Genomic DNA, 19,283 nt, shown 5'->3' with positions numbered 1-19,283 from the left:
GGCACCCCTACCTTATTTCTCTTGTTTCTAATCAGTGTAACTGCATCTCTAAAAAAGCCTCAGGTGCTGCCTTCCCTGAGGAGAGAAACCCCAGCCAGATGGACAGGAGGATGGGAGGGGTCCCGGAAGTAAAATGCTACTGGTGACATAGGACTTTCATAGGACACAAGGACTCAGGACTCTGTGACCCTGTCCCTGGAAAGTAATGCCTCACCTTTGAAAGTCTGCAATTCTGGGAGCTTTTCCATAAAGCACGTGGCTCTGAGGTGACTATCTCCTTGGCAGGTGTACATTTTGGGATCCATCCCCAGCACCCAGAGGAATAAAGCCCAAGGCATTTATCTACTCAGAGCCGTGGATCAAGCACAGGGCTTGTGTATGCTGCCAAGGGCTTGTGTGTGCTGCTACCACTGAGCTACATCCCCAGCCTCTGACCATACATGTAAAACATGTCTCTCTGGAGTTGGGGATTTAGCTCAGTGGTAGAGCACTTGCCTAGCAAGTGCAAGGCCCTGGGTTCGGTCCCCAGCTCCGAAAAAAAAAAAAAGAAAAGAAAAACAAACAAACAAACAAAAAACAAAACCATGTCTCTCTTCCCACAATGCACAGAGAAAAAGTCACAGGTACTTTCTTTTTCTCCTTCATGCAGGGAAGAAACACTAAACCCACCACTCTGGATCAAACCCTTCTGGAATTTTGCCTCAGTGAAATCAATATACTAATAATAGTCTCTCCCGGAGTTGGGGTTTAGCTCAGTGGTGGAGCGCTTGCCTGGGAAGCGCAAGGCCCTGGGTTCCGGTCCCCAGCTCCGAAAAAAAGAACCAAAAAAAAAAAATAGTCTCTCCCCATTTGACAGATGAGGAAACTAAGGCTTAAGTAAGTTAAATTGCTTTAAGCAGGTATCACAAGATATAGGGTAGATTTGACCCCCATATTTGAACTTAGACCATTAGACTCCAGTGTTTTTGACTACCTGACTATCCATAGTGTTACTTCAACCTCAGGAAGGAAAAAAAAACTGATATAGATAGATGGAGAGAGTGACATGCCCAAGACTGTACAGCCAGTGGGCAGCAGGACTTGAACTCTTGCTTCTTGAACTTTCCAACTGTTCTCCTCCCCAGCCCAACCTGGCTGCCCCTGCCCTGGCTCACCTGCGCTCTTGCCCGAAGAGGCGCTCCACCTCTGCTCGGCCAGGGCTGCGGGTACGGCCCTCGTTGCTGCCCTGTGCCTGGGGCTCTGGCACCCTCTGAGCCAGCCTCCTGGGTGGGGGCAGGTCAGCCAGCATGGTGTACTCTTCCCTCTCCAAGTTATGTCTGGTCTCCCCTGGGGGTGCTGAGCCCCGGGAGCCTGAGCTACCTGGTGGAGGTGAGGGTGCCAGGATACCTACGTCACTAGGTGGGTGGCGGGGAGGAGAGGAGGCTCTGGGTGCATCTCGATGTCCGATGCATACTTGTGGGAGCAGCAGTGGGGAGCCATGCAAAGAGTCAACGGAAGGGGCAAGACTCTCCATACTGGTCCCAGGAGGATCCTGGAAAAAGAGGGAAGGCTCAGGGGCCTGGCGTGGTGGGGAGGAGAAGGAGGGAGCGTCTCTGTGCCCAATACACACAGGAGTGGGAATGTGGGGAGGCTCATGCATAGAGTCTGTGGAAGGGACAAGGCTCTCTGTGCTGGCCCTGGGGAGATCTTGGAAGAAGGAGGGCTCTGGGAACTGGCGTGGTGGGGAAGAGGCCCGCGGAGCATCGCGGTACCCGATGCACACTGGTGGGGGAAACTGAGGAGGATCGTGCTGGGGGGACTCATTCTCAGCATCTGATGTGTCTGGGAGGAAGGGGAAGGGATCGAACTGGGTGTGACGAGGTGGTGAAGTGGCCCGGGGGGCATCACGATGCCCAATACACACTGCAGGGGGCATGTAGGGGGGTTCATGGTGGGGTGATTCGCTCTCAGACGAGCGGGGATCTGGGAAAAAGGGGAAAGGGTCATACTGAAAATAGCGCGGCGGGGAAGAGGCGCGAGGTGCATCCCGGTGCCCAATGCACACAGCACATGGTGGCTGAGAGGGCTCCAAAGAGGTCTGGGGAGCCCCTCGTGGTGCTGGGTGAAGAGGCGATGAAGTCCTAGAGGCACTGGGATGGCCAGGGTTATGAGAGGAGGAGGAGGAGGTGGCCAGGGATGGCGAATACTGCTGGGGAGGGTCATTATGAGCTAGCTTGCTAGGAGCTGAGGTTTGAGGCTTGTCCCCTTGGGTTGGCCGGAGAGAAATGGATGCCCAAGGCACCTGGTTTTGTTTGGTGCGTGATGGTGATGAGGTTCGGGAACTGTCACTTTGGGTTGGCCGAAGGGGAAAGGAAGCCCAGGGGATATCTTTGTTGGTACGGTGGGGAGAAGGATTCCTGGAGCTACTCCCCTGAGTGGCACGGTGGGGAGAGGATGGGCCTGGATTGTCCTTTTGGGTACAGCCTTGAGAGAGGGTCCTGGGGTTGTCTCGTTGGGTGCAGGCGCTTCGGAGATGTTCCCATCTGCTGCAGGAAGCTGTAGTCTTGTCTACTTGAGTAGAAGAGGTCCTGGGGGTATTCTGTGATACGCAGGAAGTTCTGGGGTTATCCTGATGGATAGTTCTGTTGGGAGAGGAGGTCCTGGGATTGTTTCTCTGGGCACAAGAAGTTCTGAGGTTATCACGCTGGGTGGTTCTGTTGGGAGAGGAGGTCCTGGGATTGTTTCTCTGAGCACAAGACATTCTGGGGTTATCCTGCTGGGTGGTTCTGTTGGGAGATGAGGTCCTGGGATTGTCCCTCTGGGCACAAGAAGTTCTGGGGTTATCATGCTGGGTGGTTCTGCTGGGAGATGAGGTTCTGGGATTGTTTCTCTGGGCACAAGAAGTTCTGGGGTTATCCTGCTGGGTAGTTCTGTTGGGGGAGGAGGTCCTGGGATTGTTCCTCTGGGCACAAGAAGTTCTGGGGTTATCACGCTGGGTGGTTCTGTTGGGAGATGAGGTTCTGGGATTGTTTCTCTGGGCACAGGAAGTTCGAGAGCTGTCCCTCTGGGTGGTTCTATTGAGAGAGGAGTCTTGGGCACACAGAGGTGATGTAACATGGGGACCATCTTCTGGAGCAGAGGTCTTCAGGGTCTCTGGAGTGGGTCTGAGGGGAGAGGAAAGTGGAGTATTCTTTCGCTGGGTAGACATGATTCTAGGAGTATCCCTCTGGGATACTCTTGAAGGAGAGGAAGTTCTAGGGGTGCTTCGCTGTGTATCCCTTTGGGTGTTTCGGGGCAGAGAGGAGGTTTGGGGAGCTTCTTGTGCAGAAGCAGCCTGGGAAACATCCCTTTGAGCAGAAGAAGCCTGGGTGGTGGTCCGAGGTCCGCTTGGTGGTGTCCCAGAGGAAGCCTGGGTTTGCCCTGAGCGCTGTCGCTCCAGAGAGAAGTAGCCGCTTTCTGATCGCAGCTTCACCCAGTGCTGGCCAGCGCTCTGTCCACCACTGCCAGAATCTGGAGAGAGATGAGAATTAAACAGGTGAGGAGAGGAATCCAGGCAGGACAGAAAACTAGGGCAGCCCCCAACCTACTACTCATAGGCTTCAGCGTCCATTCTAAAGAGACACCCTCTTCCTATTTAGGCCGAGACTAGCACAGGTACCCCTCTGCTGCCGGGTCAAGGCTACGCAATGACTCATGGGATGGTGCCAGATGGAGAAGGCCATGGATATGTCAAAGGAGATCAAAGTTGTGGAAAACGGTGGCCCCAGAGAGGATGAATGAACCAGGAGCATCTGCCTGATGACTTTGGCTCCTCGCTTTTACTTCCTGAGTCAAATGACCACAAATCACCCCCACTCCTAAGAACCCTCTTTCATGGGTGCCAAGGCATAGTGCCCTCACCTATGCCTACTCCTAAGGACCCTTCCTACCCTCCTGTCTCAGACACTCATCCCAGAGTCTAGAAATGTGCAAGGTTAGTGTGGCTGCTGGTGAATGGTGACCTGAATGTCTGCAGCAGATGCAGAATGCCAGGTCTAGCAAGCAGAAGCGGCGCCTAACCAGGTTACCGCATGTGACAGTTGATATTGTCAACAAGATGTACTCACCTAGGGGACACAACCCTGAGCATGTCTGTGAGGGTGTTTCAAGTTTGGGTTAACTGAAGAAGAAAGGGCCGGCTGAAATATGGGCAGTGCTGTCCCCCACACTCGGGTCCCAGAGTGACTCCTTAGGGAGGGCCAGTGAGATGGTTCAGCAGGTGAACCTGTTTGCGGCTAAGGCTCAGGATCTGAGTGTGATCCCCAGGACTTAGATAGTGGAGAGGTTGTCTTCTGACCTCACATAAGCACGTTAACACATGCACAAATGCATGCGTGTAAATTCACACTCACACAAAAATAAATAAATGACTATTTGAAGAGAGGGCACCGGGGCGGGGGAGCTTACGCTGAATGTCTAGATCAGTGTTTCTCTACCTGGAGGCTGCAACCTGGGTGGGGAGAATGGCCCTTTCATAGGGGTTGCCCACCACCATTGGAAAACATGGATATTTACATTACAATTCATAACAGGAGCAAAATCACAGTTAGGAAGCAGCAGCAAAAATAACTTTATGGTTTGGGGGTCACCACATAACAAGGAACTGTATTAAAACAAGGAACTGTACTAAAGGGTCGCAGCATTGGGAAGGTTGAGAACCACTGGCATAGGTGCTTCCTGACCACAGATTATTTCAAAATGCAAAGAAGGAAAAACCCCTCCAGGGGCTCCCCGCTGGATTTGGAATAAGACTCTGGCTGTGCAGGAATTGTCCCCTTCCCCTCTCCATTCCTCGCCCACTCTCCAAGGCCCGGCACCCACTCTTTGAGGTCCTCCGATACAGCACAGGAGCCTCATGACGCCAAGGCCGTTTGTCTTGCTGATGCCTATTTCCTTCTAGTGCTTAGGTTCCCTGCCCAAGGGCTGCCTTCCATGCCCTTCCTTATGACTGTTGCCTTGATTACCTGCCCCCTTGGCAGCTCTGTGTGGAAGGGCCTTGCATTCCCATGGTGCCTCTGGGACTTGCAGTGGTGGGCAGCACACAGGGATGCAGTACCCATAATGCAGAACCTCTGGTTCTGGCTTGGCCTCTCCTCCAGTTGCCTTACCCTTTGTGCCACATACTGGACGACCTGTCTCCTGCCACCCCACCCGTCAAGATGCTCTAGGAGCCTGCCTCTCACAGAACGAGGTCTCCAAACAGGGCAGGTACACACAGTTGTGCTTGGGCGATCTGTGTCCTGCACCCCTCCTCGCACCCCAGTAGGCTGTGCCAACTGGGATGTGCCTAGTTAGCCTCCGACTGCAATGTAGCAAGTGGCCACCAGGTGGACAGTGGCCACAGACAGAATCTGGCTAAGTAGGTCACAGAGAGGATACCATCCACTCTCAAGAGGGACCAAGGAAAGCCTGTTTGTAATCCCAGCATAGACGAGGTGGAGACAGGAGGATCTGGAGTTCCAGACTAGCCTCAGCTCCAGATAGCCAAAGCTCATTTGTGCCAGGTTAGAGGCATGGACCCCCCACACCCAGGGGCTGTTTGCGATCCTGTCCCCAGGGAAACCATCAGGGGGACAGCTTGTCTGATGCTGAGTGGCCTCTTGGCTGCTGCAGTATCTGGAAAGCTCCCCAGACTCGGGGAGCCTCTCCCTGTAGGTCAAGTGTGGTCTGGGGGAACATGGTGAGGTCCCTGAACGTCCCGGTTGGGGAGCAACCCCTCACCCTGGAACTCAGCATCTCAGCATCAGTTCTGGACTGAACTAGATGTTACCAGGTGGCTGCCACGAGTTTACCTGTTTCCAAATCCTCCTGCCTCACTGCATTCTGACTGCATTCTGTCCAAACCATGCTTAGAGAATCCCAACTGCTTGGCAAGGCTGAGAGGTCTGGCACAGCCCACCCCTATTGTGTCCCCTTACCCACATTTAAACTGCAGCTGCCAATGGGTCACATAGTCCTGCCTCCCTGCCCTGCTCTCCTTGATCCAAACAGCCCTCCTGTCCTGTGCCAGCCCTGTACCCATGTCTTCGGTCATTTCTGTGTATTCTCTTGCTGTGTCCTGGGTCACTGTGGATGGCTCCTGTCTGTCTGCTTGGCTGGAGTATGACCTTTCTAGGTCAAGGGTCCATGCTAACTCCCTCTGAGACCCCAAACTTCACTCATGCATGTTGATGACACTTCTGCAGGGACCAGGAAAAGCCAGGACTGCCATCAGGGAAGGGGGTGGGAGGTAGCAGGCATCCTCACCCCAACTCCTGGATCATGCTGAAGAAAGACACCAGGGCCAGAACATGGTGCCCACCATACTGGACTCACATCCCAGCAAGATGCTGGCCAACCTTGCCAGCCTCTATAGACTTGGCACACCAGACGTCTCCATCCCCTTCTCTTTCTCAGAAGAGCACCCTGACTGCTCTCTGGAGGCTCTCCCTCCTCTTAGCTCAAGCTATGACGTTTGCCCTGAGGAGGCCATCAAAACGACACACAACGGTGCTGGTGAGAGCTTCCTGACACTTTAACTGTAGTTACAGGAAAGGCACGCCCTTTTTCTGTGTGAGGCAGACCATCATCATGCTATCATTGGAAAAGTGTTTAACAAAGAATGAAGCCACTTCAGCACTACCGTCTCAACCCCTGGGCCCAGCCGTACCCGAGGTCCCACCTGATCATTCTGTTTACGGTAGGTACTCCATTTGTGTTCAGGCAGCTTCAGAGACCCCAATCTTTCAAGAGAAGTCAGTATGACACATGATACAAGAATGTCTATTATTAAGATTAAAGATTATTATTATTAATATTCAAGCCCTTGGCTGGACAGTAGTGGTGGTGCACACCTTTAATCCCACCACTCGGGAGGCAGAGGCAGGCAGGTCTCTGAGAGTTCGAGGCCAGCCTGGTCTACAGAGCAAGTGCCAGGACAGCCAGGGAACACAGAGAAACCTTGTATCAAACAAACAAGATTTGAGCCCTCAAGGCTGGAGAGATGGCTCAGCTGTTAAGAGCACTGGTTGCTCTCCAGAAGCCCTGGGTTCAATTCCCGCACCCACATGTCAGTTCACAATTTCCTATTTCAGGGGTCCAACACACTCTCACAGACATACATGAAGCCAAAACACCTATGCACATAAAATAGAAATAAACTAGTTAAAAAATTGATCCCTCAAAGGAAGACCAGGGCCCTTGGCCATCACTACTTCATGGTTATGAGAGCAGCCTAGAAGGACTTACTCTCCTTCCTCTGGCCTGCTGTGTCTCCTCTGGCTGGGGACCTGGTGACCTTTTGAGCACTGTCAGTTCTCAACCCCTCCTGAGGCCTCCTTGGGATCATCATGGTGAGTCTGTTCCTGTTGGGGACCACCCCAGGCCTCTCAACAGTGTCCCAATCCTGCTAGAGAGAAAAAGAGTTTGTTGGAAGAGGACCCCTAGGTTAGGTGTGCACTCCCAGAATGAAGGGTAGAATAATAGAATTTTCCCTGGGTTCGGTCCCCAGCTCCGAAAAAAAAAAAAAAAAAGAAAAAAGAATAATAGAATTTTAAGGACACCCCTGCTGCCTGTGTGACGCTCTTAGCCACAGTGGATCATCTGTCAGTCTTGAGGAGACACAGTCATTAAAGCCAAAAGCTGGGCAAAAGACACACAGATAGGAGAAATAGATTCAAATCCCAGGCCCACCGCTTCCCAGCTGTGTGGTCTCCAGTGATGAGCTTCCAGTCTCTGGGCCTCAGCTCCTTATAGGGCCACAGCAGTCTCGAGCTTAGAGGGTGTTGGAGAACTTTCCTTGGGCTCAGGCCAAGCCCTGTGCATGGCACTTGCCACAGGTGTGAGGCTGGCTAGGCTGTTTCTGTGGTGTCCATTTTTTTCCCCGTCATTTCCTTCTTGGTGGGGTGGGGATGTCTTTTTTTTTTTTTTTTTTTTGGTTCTTTTTTTCGGAGCTGGGGACCGAACCCAGGGCCTTGCGCTTCCTAGGTAAGCGCTCTACCACTGAGTTAAATCCCCAGCCCCGGGGTGGGGATGTCTTATGGGACAGGTCTGAGTGTGCAGGCAAAGGGACAGTTTCTAGGCTCCTCTCTCCTGCCAGCCCCTGACAACTCCCAAGCCCAGTTACTTCCCTCCACCTTTGGAAATCAACACTAGGACTGGTTATGGACTCAAGCACGTGGCGAGGGCACAATTGGGGCCAGTCTCATGCTTACTCTGGACACCATTCCTACTTCTCAGTCCTGAGGCCTGAGCCAGCTGGTGACTCAACGAAAGTCCCTGTGGACTGAAACTCCACCCACCACCCACCATCACTACACCCTCCTCCTCTCCACACACCCTCCCTCCTCCCCACCCCAAGCCAGCCCAACAGCCCTGACCTCCCAGCAGGAAAGGCAAGGGCTAAGTTTGGCCTAGCCTTTCTGCTATAAAAAGTTCAGCCCTCTGGAAGTTTAGAGCTCCTCCTGTCTCCAAGGCTGAGGACACTAGGTGATCCTGTTCTTGTTCCCAGACTCCTGCCTGCCCTCAGCTCACCACAGAAGAGGAATTGCTGGTATCATGAGGGGTATTGCTGTCTTGGCTGGAGCTGGTATTGGAGTTGGGGTCCTCGTCTTTGTGTTCGTCAGTGCTATAGGCCGGGCCCTCCAGATAGGGTATCGCCTCGGGGTCCCGGTGCCTGTTCCTTGGGTCTGCAGGGAGAGCTGTTGTTGGGGACCCAATCCTGGAAGAGGTGAGAGATCAGTAACGTTCCTCTAGAAGGTAACAGAGTCAGGGACTGAGCCCTGCCCACCCAGGTAAAAGTGGGTGTGTTCACACCGAGCCAGGGTGTGAACTGTTCTGCACTGCTGAACAGGAAGTCAGTGCCGAGGGTGTAGGGCTGGGATATCGACCACCTCCTAGACCCATAGCACCCTCCCATGGAAGTGGGCAGCTATGGGGACGCTAAGCTGTGCTCGCAGATGAAGGCTGTTAAGCATTGTGAGGTGAAGCAAGCTCCGAGGGCAGGCGCTGTGGAAATAAGTGCACTTTACGAAGTCTGTGCCCTGGTTCAAGAGGCTTGCAGCTCACGGTATTCCCTAAGTGACCCACACTCAGGCCCATAAAATAGTGAGAAGGGCTGGAGTGGTGGCTCTGCTGTTAAAAGCAAAAAGTAAACCCAAAATAAAAGACAGGCTGGACTGAGGCTATGATAAAGGAGATCTGCCACCATTAAGGGAAGAATGGAACATTCGACACACACCCGTGGGCGTACACCCTCACGCCTAAACCACAGGACGAGGGTTTGCAAATCAAATGCTCTGACAAGTCCTGCAGGAAAGATTCCACTAACGAATGTGTCCCCAAATTTTCCTAAAATACATTGACCACCACAGCCCACCTGAAGGGAAAACTTGCTCTCACACAATGAGGATTTGGTATAGCCTCTCTTCTTTTTAAGTTTTATGTCTGATGTATGGGAAATCAAACCCCAGAATATTAGGCACACCTCCTGTCATCGAGCTAAAGTCTCAGCCTCTCTTATTTTACAGCCAGGAAAGGTAAGGCATACAGAGGTGGAACAGCATATCAAAGGTTCCATAGCCCATCACAGCGATGCGAAGGCAGGATCTAGCTCTCTGGACCCTCAAGCCACGGCCTCCCAAAGTCTCAAGACCCCAGCAGGGAACCTTGGGTCAAGCCTGGACTGAAAGGAATCTCAAAACCCGGGAACCCAATCAAGCAGGGGTAATAAGAGGTGCCCTTGGGGCTGGGGATTTAGCTCAGTGGTAGAGCGCTTACCTAGGAAGCGCAAGGCCCTGGGTTCGGTCCCCAGCTCCGAAAAAAAAAGAACCAAAAAAAAAAAAAAAAAAAAAGAGGTGCCCTTGCCAAGAGGACCATTCAGCCTTTTGGGGGGCTAAGAGGGACAGAGTCTAGCCATGTAACCCAAGCTAGGCTTGAGCTCCAAATCCTCTCACCTCTGAGTGCTGGTATTACATCCATCTGCCACCGGCTCCCAGCTCCTTCAATCATTTAAAGACATACACAAGGACCAGGAGAAGTGCATAGCTATCCCTCCTTACGCCATGGAATTATGGGATGGGTAGGACCACCAGGAAAGAAAACCAGGGCTAGGATCAGAGACCCCAGTAAAACAAGGACAGCTCAATGTGAGTTTTCCAGGGACCCCAAGAATCATGCCTAAAGCCCTCTGTGCCCAGACTTTGTGGGCTGACCACGTGACCCATGCCAGCTTCTGTAGATGGACCCTGCCGTCATGAAGAGATGCATGGTGGAGGTTGGCGAGCATTTTCCCCCCAGGGAGCCCATTCCTAAAGCCTGGGGTCTACCCACCTCTGAGGCTCCTGGTCAAGGCCAAGACCAAGGTTGTCCACAGACTGGCCAACACAGGTGGTGGTGTGGAGTGGGTCCTGCAGGGCCGGTGGGCAGCGAGGCAGGTCACAGTAGGGTGCCTCAGCACTGGGAGGGCTGTGAGGCTCCTGGGCCCCGCATTGGAGAGAGGAGACAGCTCAGACCCACGTGGGACTCCCCTTCCCCCTCCCCCAGACAGCCCCTCCCAGCTCAGACTGGTAGGTGTCTCCAGAAGTCACCTTCTGAGATCTCCCTGCTCAAGAAGACATGCCCTCCCATCAGCTGGAGGTGCCCTGGGGACCCAGGTCAGAGCGAGTGGGCAAGCTACCTCGATTGCATACATACACGTGCACCCATGCACAGGTCTAGGGACAGGTACATCTGTGGTTTGGGGCACCCATGAATGCATTGTTGTTGAGTGATATGTGCATGTGTGCAGACTTGTCAGTTACACTAATGCATGTATGCATGCAAGACCATGTAAACACATATCTACGGGTGCATTCCTGAGAACCGGAACTTAAAGGTCCCAGAACACCATCGCAGCCAGAAAACAAGAGGGAAGAAGGGGATTGGCCTGAGGAAGTCTGATGGTGGAGGGGCTAGGGAGCTCTAGAAGAAATGAAGGGCTCTCTTCCTCTACAGGAGAGGCAAGAGCCAAAGCAGGGGGTACAGCCCCTGGCACTGCCCACAGCAGGGCCACACCTGGAAAGGCTGGTACTGGTCTCAGCCAGGAGGAATGACTGCTCCCCTTAAAGAAGGTCCCCCTATTCCTTCCACCTCCCAGAATGGCAGGGCCCTCCCCTGGTGGTGGGAGACAGGGCCATGGCACCTTGTGCCCCGCCTCCTCTCAAGTTACCTGGGCAGCGGGCTCCGGCAGCGGCAGCTGGCGGCTGTCAGCACCCTCTTTCCCGGGGGGCTCCGGCTGAGGCCCCCACGCTGTCACCCTCCCAGGCCCCGATTCTGTGCCGTGGTGGCTGCAGTGTTCCAGGCAGCAGAAACCTTAGAGGGGCCAGCCTCGGGAGCAGGGCCCCTCATTACTGTTTCATAAGCCGGGGCCCAGCCAAGAACAATGCAGGGACATGAAACCGAAGGAACCCGATCCTGTCGGCTCACCTGAGAGCAGGCCTGGTGGGAGTCTCCCTGGGGACCCTGGAGCCTGGCGACTGGAACAGAGGCTGTAGCCCAGGCAGTGCCCTGGGTGGGCAGAAGTGCTCTAGGATTCAAGAAAGTCACCATGAGCAAGGCCAGGCTGTGCTAAGGAAGGGCGAGGGTCGGCAGCCATATCCAGGCCAAAGAACAACCCTTCAGCATTCGGTTTCACACCTGCCCCACAGCCAGAATCTGATCAGAGCCAGGCAGCAGGAGGTGTCAGATCCACAGTCGAGCCTGGCGCCTTGGCCACCCAGGGGACAGCACGGCATGAAGGAGGAGCAGACTCTCTCCTAACCGCTGCACTTCCCATGAACCCCACCCAGCATGAACCCCAGGGCTGACATGGCACCTGGGTCTTGCTTTCATCCTTAGCCCTGTCCCCTCCCCTGTCCACATGAACGAGTCCGATTGTCAGTCCCCAGCTCTGATTTCCTGCCTAGTCAGTGTCACAGTCTCTGGCTATAGACAGACCTGGGTCCCATCCCAGCTGGATGATCTCACTCGGTGGCTTCCCCTCTCTGGGCCTTCTTATCTATGGAAAGGAGGCAGAGATGTGACCAAAACCTTGGAGAGGGTGACTTGTCCTCAATTACTTCGCCTATAAAATTGTCACGATAACCACAGCCACCCCCTAGGGGACATGAGGAGAATTGCACGATGTGACATTTGTCTATCCAAGTATAAAACTGGATTAAGTAGAACCTAACAAATGTTAAGTTGCTAGAATCGCATTAAATACAATAAAACATAAATAAATTAACCAGACGTGGTAATGTACACTTGCAATGGAAGCACTAAGACCGGAAGGTTATGAGTTCAAGGCCAGCCTGGGCTGTATAAAAAGACCCTGTCTAAAAAAGGGGCGGGGAGGGGGCATGCATGGAATGACGGAAAATAGAATATAAAGGTCTGTGTGGCCCTAGCATAAAGCAAGGCTCTCTCATGCAACCTGTCCTCCCTCTCTCCAAACCAGGCCATGGCCTGCTCAGTACCATGTGACTTTCCCAGGGCTCCACTTTGGGTCATAGGGGACCCCTTGTGACCCAAGCCATTTCTACATACTTATTAAATTTCGATTCATTAATTTATTATGTACACAGCGTTCTGCCTGCACGTATGCTTGCAGGCCAGAAGAGGGCACCATGCCTTTCTAGATGGATATGAGTATGAGCCACCATGTGGTTGCTGGGAATTGAACTCAGGACCAATGCTCTTAACCTCTGAGCCATCTCTCCAGCCTCCCATTTCTACATATTCTAGAGCAGTTGAAACCATGAGCAGGTAAGCTTAAGCCATCCCCTGTGACAGGTGTCTGTGTGTGTGTGTGTGTGTGTGTGTACATCACCTGTGTGCAGGGGCCCATGGAGGCCAGAAGAGGGCATTAGAGTCCCCAGAACTGGAGTTCCAGGCAGTCATAAGCAGCCTGACATGGGGCTGGGAACTAAGCCAAACTCCTCGTAAGAGCAGCAAGTGCTCTTAACTACTGACCCACTGACCCATCTCTCAGCCCCAGCTTCCTTTCTAAAACATTTACTTGTGTGTGCGTGTGTGCGTGTATGTAAATCAGAAGACAACTTGCAAGAGTCAGATCTCACCTTTTACCACTTGGGTCCTGGGGATTGAAGTCAGGTCATCAGACCCAGACTGGGCGCCACTGGGCTCACTTGCTGAGTTATTTTGCGGCCCCCAGTCAGTTTCTAATTTCAAGCCAGAGGAGGCAGAGGTGGCCCCTAAGATGGAGATGAGCAGCCAGAGGGCTGGGCACACACCAACCTGTGGCCCTCCTCCCCCAGGAGGTTGAGAGTCTTCACTGCTTAAAGGGGCCCTGGAGTCACATCTTATTTGTTTCAGTGGTGACCTCGGCTTTAAAACTCTGCTCATGGGCTGGAGAGATGGCTCAGTGGTTAAGAGCACTGACTGCTCTTCCAGAGGTCCTGAGGTTAATTCCCAGCAACCACATGGTGGCTCTCAACCATCTGTAATGGGATCCAATGCCCTCTTTCTGGTGTATCAAAATACCTACAGTGTACTTATATAAATAAATAAAATAAATAAATCTTAAAACAACAACAGCTCTGCTCACTTCTGAAAGCCCAAGAAGGTCAGCAAGGAAGCCCTGGGACCCAACTCTAAGAAGGACAAATTTCTCTGCATGAGACATGGTAGTAAAACCTGATTCTGGGGACTGGACAGTCCTGTGTCCCCATCTCAAGGCCACCATTCTCTCTGGACCAAGTACACACTCGCAGCATCCCCCTGTCTCCCTCTCTCCCGGCTGCATCCCACACTTTGCCCAGCAACCACAGGAAACACTGAAAATGAAACCCGGATCACTTTAGTCATTCGCTCTCTTGACTACTAAGGGTCCTTAGTGTGTGGCCCCTGACAACTGAGGTAGAATATAAGGCCCTCACTGTGTCCACTGAAGTTCACAAAGAGTCAGGCCCCAGACAGTTCTCCATCCTGTTTCTGAGTGACTCTCCCCTTTAGGATGTCCCTCATCCTTTCTACCTCAAAAAACCTTTATATGTTCCATAGTATCCCCTTCTCTTCTCTTCTCCCCAGCTCCACTGGCAAGCTGCCTTCAGCAAGTGGCCAAAGGTCCTCAGAGGTCTTTCCTTGTGATCTGACAACTTCATAGTCCAGATCATAATCATGATGAAACAGCCATTTCCAGGGACGCTCCCTTCTTCTCCATGTCTTTGACTAGACCATCAGGCCCCTGGACCCAGTGATGTCACAGGCTTGCTTAACATCGCTGAGCTAGAACACTTATTCGATAGAATACAGCTCAGTTCAAGCAACTATTTATTCCAAATGACTACATGAGTTGACTGGAATCTTTGTTGGGGAATTGTGGGACTGAGGGTACACCTCAGATCTGATTGAATCCGTAACCCTTTGGTCTAGGTCTGCAGTAGATAGAACTCCCAAAGCTTAGTTTCTGGGCAGGAAGCAAACATCCTGCAAGAGCTCCTTACATCTAGGGCTTAAGCTATACCAGGTATCCAGAGCAAAGAGACTGCTGTGCTCACCACAGTGCTGGCAGCAGGAGGGCTTAGATGGCCTGGGGCATGTGTTGTAGGGAACTGGCCAGCAGAGGTTACCATGCAGGCCGCCCGCTCCAGACAAACAGATACCCTTACAATTGGGAAGCTGACTGCCAGGCTGAGAGGACTCAGACTCTGCTGGGAACAACAGGCACACATGAGGTGGAGGCTGAAGGAGCCTTGGAGAGTCACAGGCTCTGTGCTTCTCAAGGTGCGAGCCTGGGCACTCTGGGCTTGTGTGTGACTGCAGCTTGGCATCTGCCCACACTGACTGCAGAGTGAGAGGATGGTTCCTCCTTCACTCCAGCATCTGAGGAATCACCAGGCATTTTCCCTGCCTCTCATACCTGCCAAGGAAGCTCTCCCACAGAGGTGGGAATTTAAGGGCGGCCGTGGACAGACAACAGTCTAACAACCTGTCTCTTTCAGTCTCTTCTTCTGCACTTCGTTTTGCTTTGTGTTTTGAGATAGGGTCTCACTCTGTAGCTCAGGTTTGCCTAGAATCACTAGGTAGCCATGTTGGTAACACTATGCAAATCCTCCTGCATCGGCCTCCAATCGCTGGGATTATGGGCATGCACCCTCACACCTGGCCTTTATTTATTTATTTATTTATTTTTAATCTCCCCCCCGGAAGCTTTACTGCATTATCATTGAGAAGCCACAATCATAGGAATCCCGGCACTTGGGAAGCAGGGGCATGTGACTGTGAGTTTGGAGCTAGCCTGATCTATACAGTAAGTTCTAGGTCAACCAGGGCTACAGAATGTTACCCTGTCACAAAACAAGACAAAAGATCAGCTAAGCCGGGAATAGGTTAGATGAGCCTATGGTTCAAAAAGACCATAAAAGCATAGGCTGGTAAGATGGCTCACTGGGCAACCGCACTTGTCTCCAAGTCTCATGACCTGAGTTCAATCTCTGGGATGTACATGGTGAAAGGAGGAAAGTCATTCCCACCAATCGTTCTCTGATCTCTATGAGTGATCATGGCGCTCACAGACATAGAAGTAAGTAAATATAATTTAAATTTTTCTTTAAATAAGCTGGGCGTGCCAGGCAGTGGTGGCATACATCTTTAATCCCAGCACTCAGGAGGCAGAGGCAGGTGGATCTCTGAGTTTGAGGCTAGCCTGGTCTACAGAGTGAATTCCAGGGCAGTTGGGGCTGCCCAGAGAAACCCTATCTCAAAAGCAGAACAAAACAGCCAGGCATGACAGAGTGCACCTTTAATCCCAATATTTGAGAAGCAGACCGCTGGATCTTTGAGTTCAAGGCCAGCCTGGTTTACATAGCAAGCTCCAGGCCATCCAGCTAGGGCTACATCATAAGAGATCCTACCTTAAAAAAAAGAGGAAGAAGGCAGTGTCAGAGAGTCAGGCAGATCTCTGTGAGTTCAAGGCCAGCCTAGCCTACATAATGAGTTCCAGGAGAGTCAAAAAATAAAAATAAATAAATAAAAATAACGTCTTTGGAAAGTGACAATGTGTAGAAATATTAACAGAGCCCAAGCACACAAGGCACAGGGGGAAGCACCCTCCAACAACTGCATGTTCATGGCTCAACCCGCCACTGACTGCATTCCAAACCACCTGCAAGACCAAGCCAGCCTACCTGGTGTCTTGCTCCATGGACATCCCCAGGGTGACAGCAGCTCAGACAGTGGCTCTTGGCAGATACACTGGCTTCAGAGTGTACACTTGGAACATTCATAGTCGCTTCCTCCATAGCAGGTGAGCCACAGTGGCTGGCTCTCTAGGTGGGGCCTAGGAAAGATAGGGGGACAAGAACCTGATAACTGGTGGGCCACTATGTAGACCCTAGTTCTGATATGTCCAAGCCAGACAAAACTGTCTACCCATTTTTTGTTCATGTATTCACTCAACAAACAGTAACATCAGCTAAGTGCCCAAACATGCTGCCAAGTGTTTAGATGTGATTTTTTAATATAAAGTGTTGATTGAAAATCCAGACCCTGGATTATATTCTGCTTGTGCTATTCATAAAATCCAAGTTTTCACTAAGGGAAGAAAGAAAGACAAACAGATGAACAGACAGAAAGAAAGATTTGAAAAAGCTGGGTGTGATAGAACACACCTTTAATCCCATCACTACGGAGGCAGAGACAGATGGATCTCTGTGAGTTGGAGGCCAGCCAGGACTATTACACAGAGAAACTCAGAAAACAAACAAAACAAAAAGCAAACAAACAAAGCAAGTTCCCAGCCATAGGTGGTGACTATGCCCCTGATCCCAGTAGGAGGCAGGAGGACCTTGTGAGGATGCAAGTTTGTGATCAAGTGGGCTACATACCGTCTCCATCTCTTGAAAGGGAAAATAAAGCCAAAGGGCTGCCAACAAGCACGAGGACCTGCATCTGAAAGCCCAGAACCCAAGCACGAGATTCGGAGCTAGTGGGGTGAGAACTGAGGGATCCCTAGTGCTCACTGCCCAGCCAGTCTTGCTGAGTCAGCCAACTCCAGGCTCAGTGAGACCCTGTCTCCAAAAGTAATGTGGACTGTGACTGAAAAGGAAACTCAACCCCAAACTCTTTCCTCTGTGTGTACCACAGGCACGTGCATACACACACACACACACACACACACACATACATAAATACATACACATGTGCACACACAAATACATACATATGTACACACATGTCCACACACACATGGGCACACACACTCATACACGCATACACACATACATAAATACATACACATGTACATACACAAATACATACACATACACATGCACACACATACACACACATGCACACACAAACACATACATATGTACACACATGCCCACGCGCACATGTGCACACACACTCATACACACATACACACGTGCACACACACAAACACATACACATGCACACCCCTTACCCACACACACCAAATGAAGAAGCTAACAACAACCCCCCAGAATTCTGTTTTCTCTGTGACCCATCCAGTCAGAATCTAAGGTGCTGAGTCCCATACTACACCATGTAAGGGAGACCCTGGGTCATCCCAGAGTGTGTAGTTCTACAAACTTAGAGTTTCCCTCTTATTCAGCTCAACTTAACACCAGTTTTAGAGGAAGCAATCGAGGCACGGAGAGGTTCCCCAACAGAGGTGGTACTGGTCCAGCTGGAGGTTCTGGTCTGTCTCCTACAGCTCAGAGGTGAACATGAGGATGCTGGATCATACTGCCAAGGCACCTGGGGTCCCTTGGCAAACACAGAGGGGTATAAAGGGCTGGCCAGGTATTTCCAGACTGGAGAACAAAGGGTTAACACAAAAGTGAACAACCATCTACCGTTATAAAGCACCTGTGTGACTGTTTTGGTTTTTCCCTTTTCTAAAGCTCAAACCCAAGTCCTGGCAGGCATTAGACAATTGCTGTACTACTGAGCTACACCCCCAACCTAGCCTACTGCCAGGTCTTGAGAGGCTGTCCAGTCCTCTCTGTTCTGGAGGCTACAATGTCCACACCCTAGAAGTGGCTCTGGGTGGGGAGATTGATCTCCACTCATCCCAAGTAGGAGAGGTATCTAGCGTGCTTCAGAGCCCAAGTACCTCATGGCACCACAGGTCACTTCATTCCTGACCTACTTGGTGATGATGGAACTGGGGTGGGGGGGGTCAAACCTTTGTTGCCAATTTCTGCTGAGCTGAGGAATTTGGGTCCCCCCCTGGGGCTCTAGGTCGTTCCTTTGGAGAGTGGAACTCCCACAGGAAGATCCACGGGGCTTGGATTTCTCCTAAGGTGCCCACTTATCTGCCCTACTTAGTCCCCGTTTTGTATGATGGATGGATATATGGATGGATGGAGAGATGGATGTGCCACACAAACCTGGGCTGTTCTTTTTTGGTTCAGTCACCGAGAGGAGCGTCCTCTTGGATGGAGAATGTGGCTCCTTTTCCAGGGAAGCTAAACAGGGGTTCTTCATGAGCCCCTTCTGACTCCAGTTTTCTTCACGACCCCCAACAAACTGGAAGAAAAATCCTCCCTAAAATACACATTAGATGATAAGAATTTAACCATAAAAAGCCTTTGTACATCTACACGCCCCACCCGGAGAATAGACCCTGAATCTCCTCTTCCCGCAGCCAGTCAGCCAGCTCCTCGGGGTCCCTCAGCTTCCCTCCCCTGGCCTCCCCTTCCAGGCGGCTCAGTTCCGCTAGCCGCGGGGTTCTGACCTGGACTCGGGTTTCCACTCACGGGGCGATGGAGGTACTAGTGCCAGAGTCACAGCCTCTATTTTAACAATGAATCAAAAACGATGCCAGGAGGTGCGTGTAAGACCACGCCCCTGCCGAGCTCCAATAGGCTTGCCCTAAGAGCTTCATTTGGTCAGTGTGTGATTGGACACACCGAGGACTAGAGGCGGGGCAGAGGCGGGCGGTGCCCAGGCGCCTTGCAGCGCGGGATGCAGGGTATGTTTCGCCTGCCCGCGCTACCCGCATCTTGGTCCAGTCCTGTCCCCATGGGGCTGAGGACAGGACCTGAGGGCTTGTCTCTTTCTCGTTGACTCTCTCTAGCTAAGGTCCCCCAAAAGGCATTAATGCGTGTATGGAAAGTACAAAATGTGGTTAATCTGGCGCGGGGGCACAGATTTGTTATCCCAGCACTTGAAAAACTGAAGCAGGAGGATGAATCGCCCACCGCTCCAAGCATATCCAGAGGGCTGGTGATGTACACCTCTAAATCCAGAAATTGAGAAGTGAAGACAGTAGGGAAGTA

At 51.9% G+C, this 19,283-nt stretch overlaps 1 protein-coding gene across 7 annotated transcripts in view; it reads right to left on the bottom strand.

Moving 5' to 3' along the window:
* Triobp (TRIO and F-actin binding protein) overlaps positions 1-18,856 on the bottom strand; it is a 65,760-nt gene extending 46,904 nt beyond the window's left edge. For 5 of the 7 annotated variants that reach the window (XM_039079579.2, XM_017594983.2, XM_039079582.2 and 2 more), the window contains exons 1-8: positions 18,740-18,856; positions 18,393-18,549; positions 16,164-16,315; positions 11,461-11,560; positions 10,327-10,472; positions 8,530-8,716; positions 7,246-7,405; positions 1,155-3,489 (exon numbers count right to left, since the gene is read on the bottom strand). In XM_039079579.2, coding sequence (XP_038935507.1) covers positions 1,155-3,489; positions 7,246-7,405; positions 8,530-8,716; positions 10,327-10,472; positions 11,461-11,560; positions 16,164-16,186 — 2,951 coding nt within the window. In that variant the 5' untranslated portion in view covers positions 16,187-16,315; positions 18,393-18,549; positions 18,740-18,856. The remainder of the gene's footprint in view (positions 1-1,154; positions 3,490-7,245; positions 7,406-8,529; positions 8,717-10,326; positions 10,473-11,460; positions 11,561-16,163; positions 16,316-18,392; positions 18,550-18,739) is intronic. The other 2 variants (XM_039079581.1, NM_001409036.1) reach the window with 2 other exon arrangements.
* Between the last annotated feature and the right edge of the window lie 427 nt (positions 18,857-19,283).

This window comes from Rattus norvegicus, chromosome 7 (assembly GCF_036323735.1).
Source record: "Rattus norvegicus strain BN/NHsdMcwi chromosome 7, GRCr8, whole genome shotgun sequence".
Taxonomy (NCBI): Eukaryota; Metazoa; Chordata; class Mammalia; order Rodentia; family Muridae; genus Rattus; species Rattus norvegicus.
Note: the sequence above shows the minus strand (reverse complement) of the source record. Positions and strands in the feature narration are given on the sequence as shown.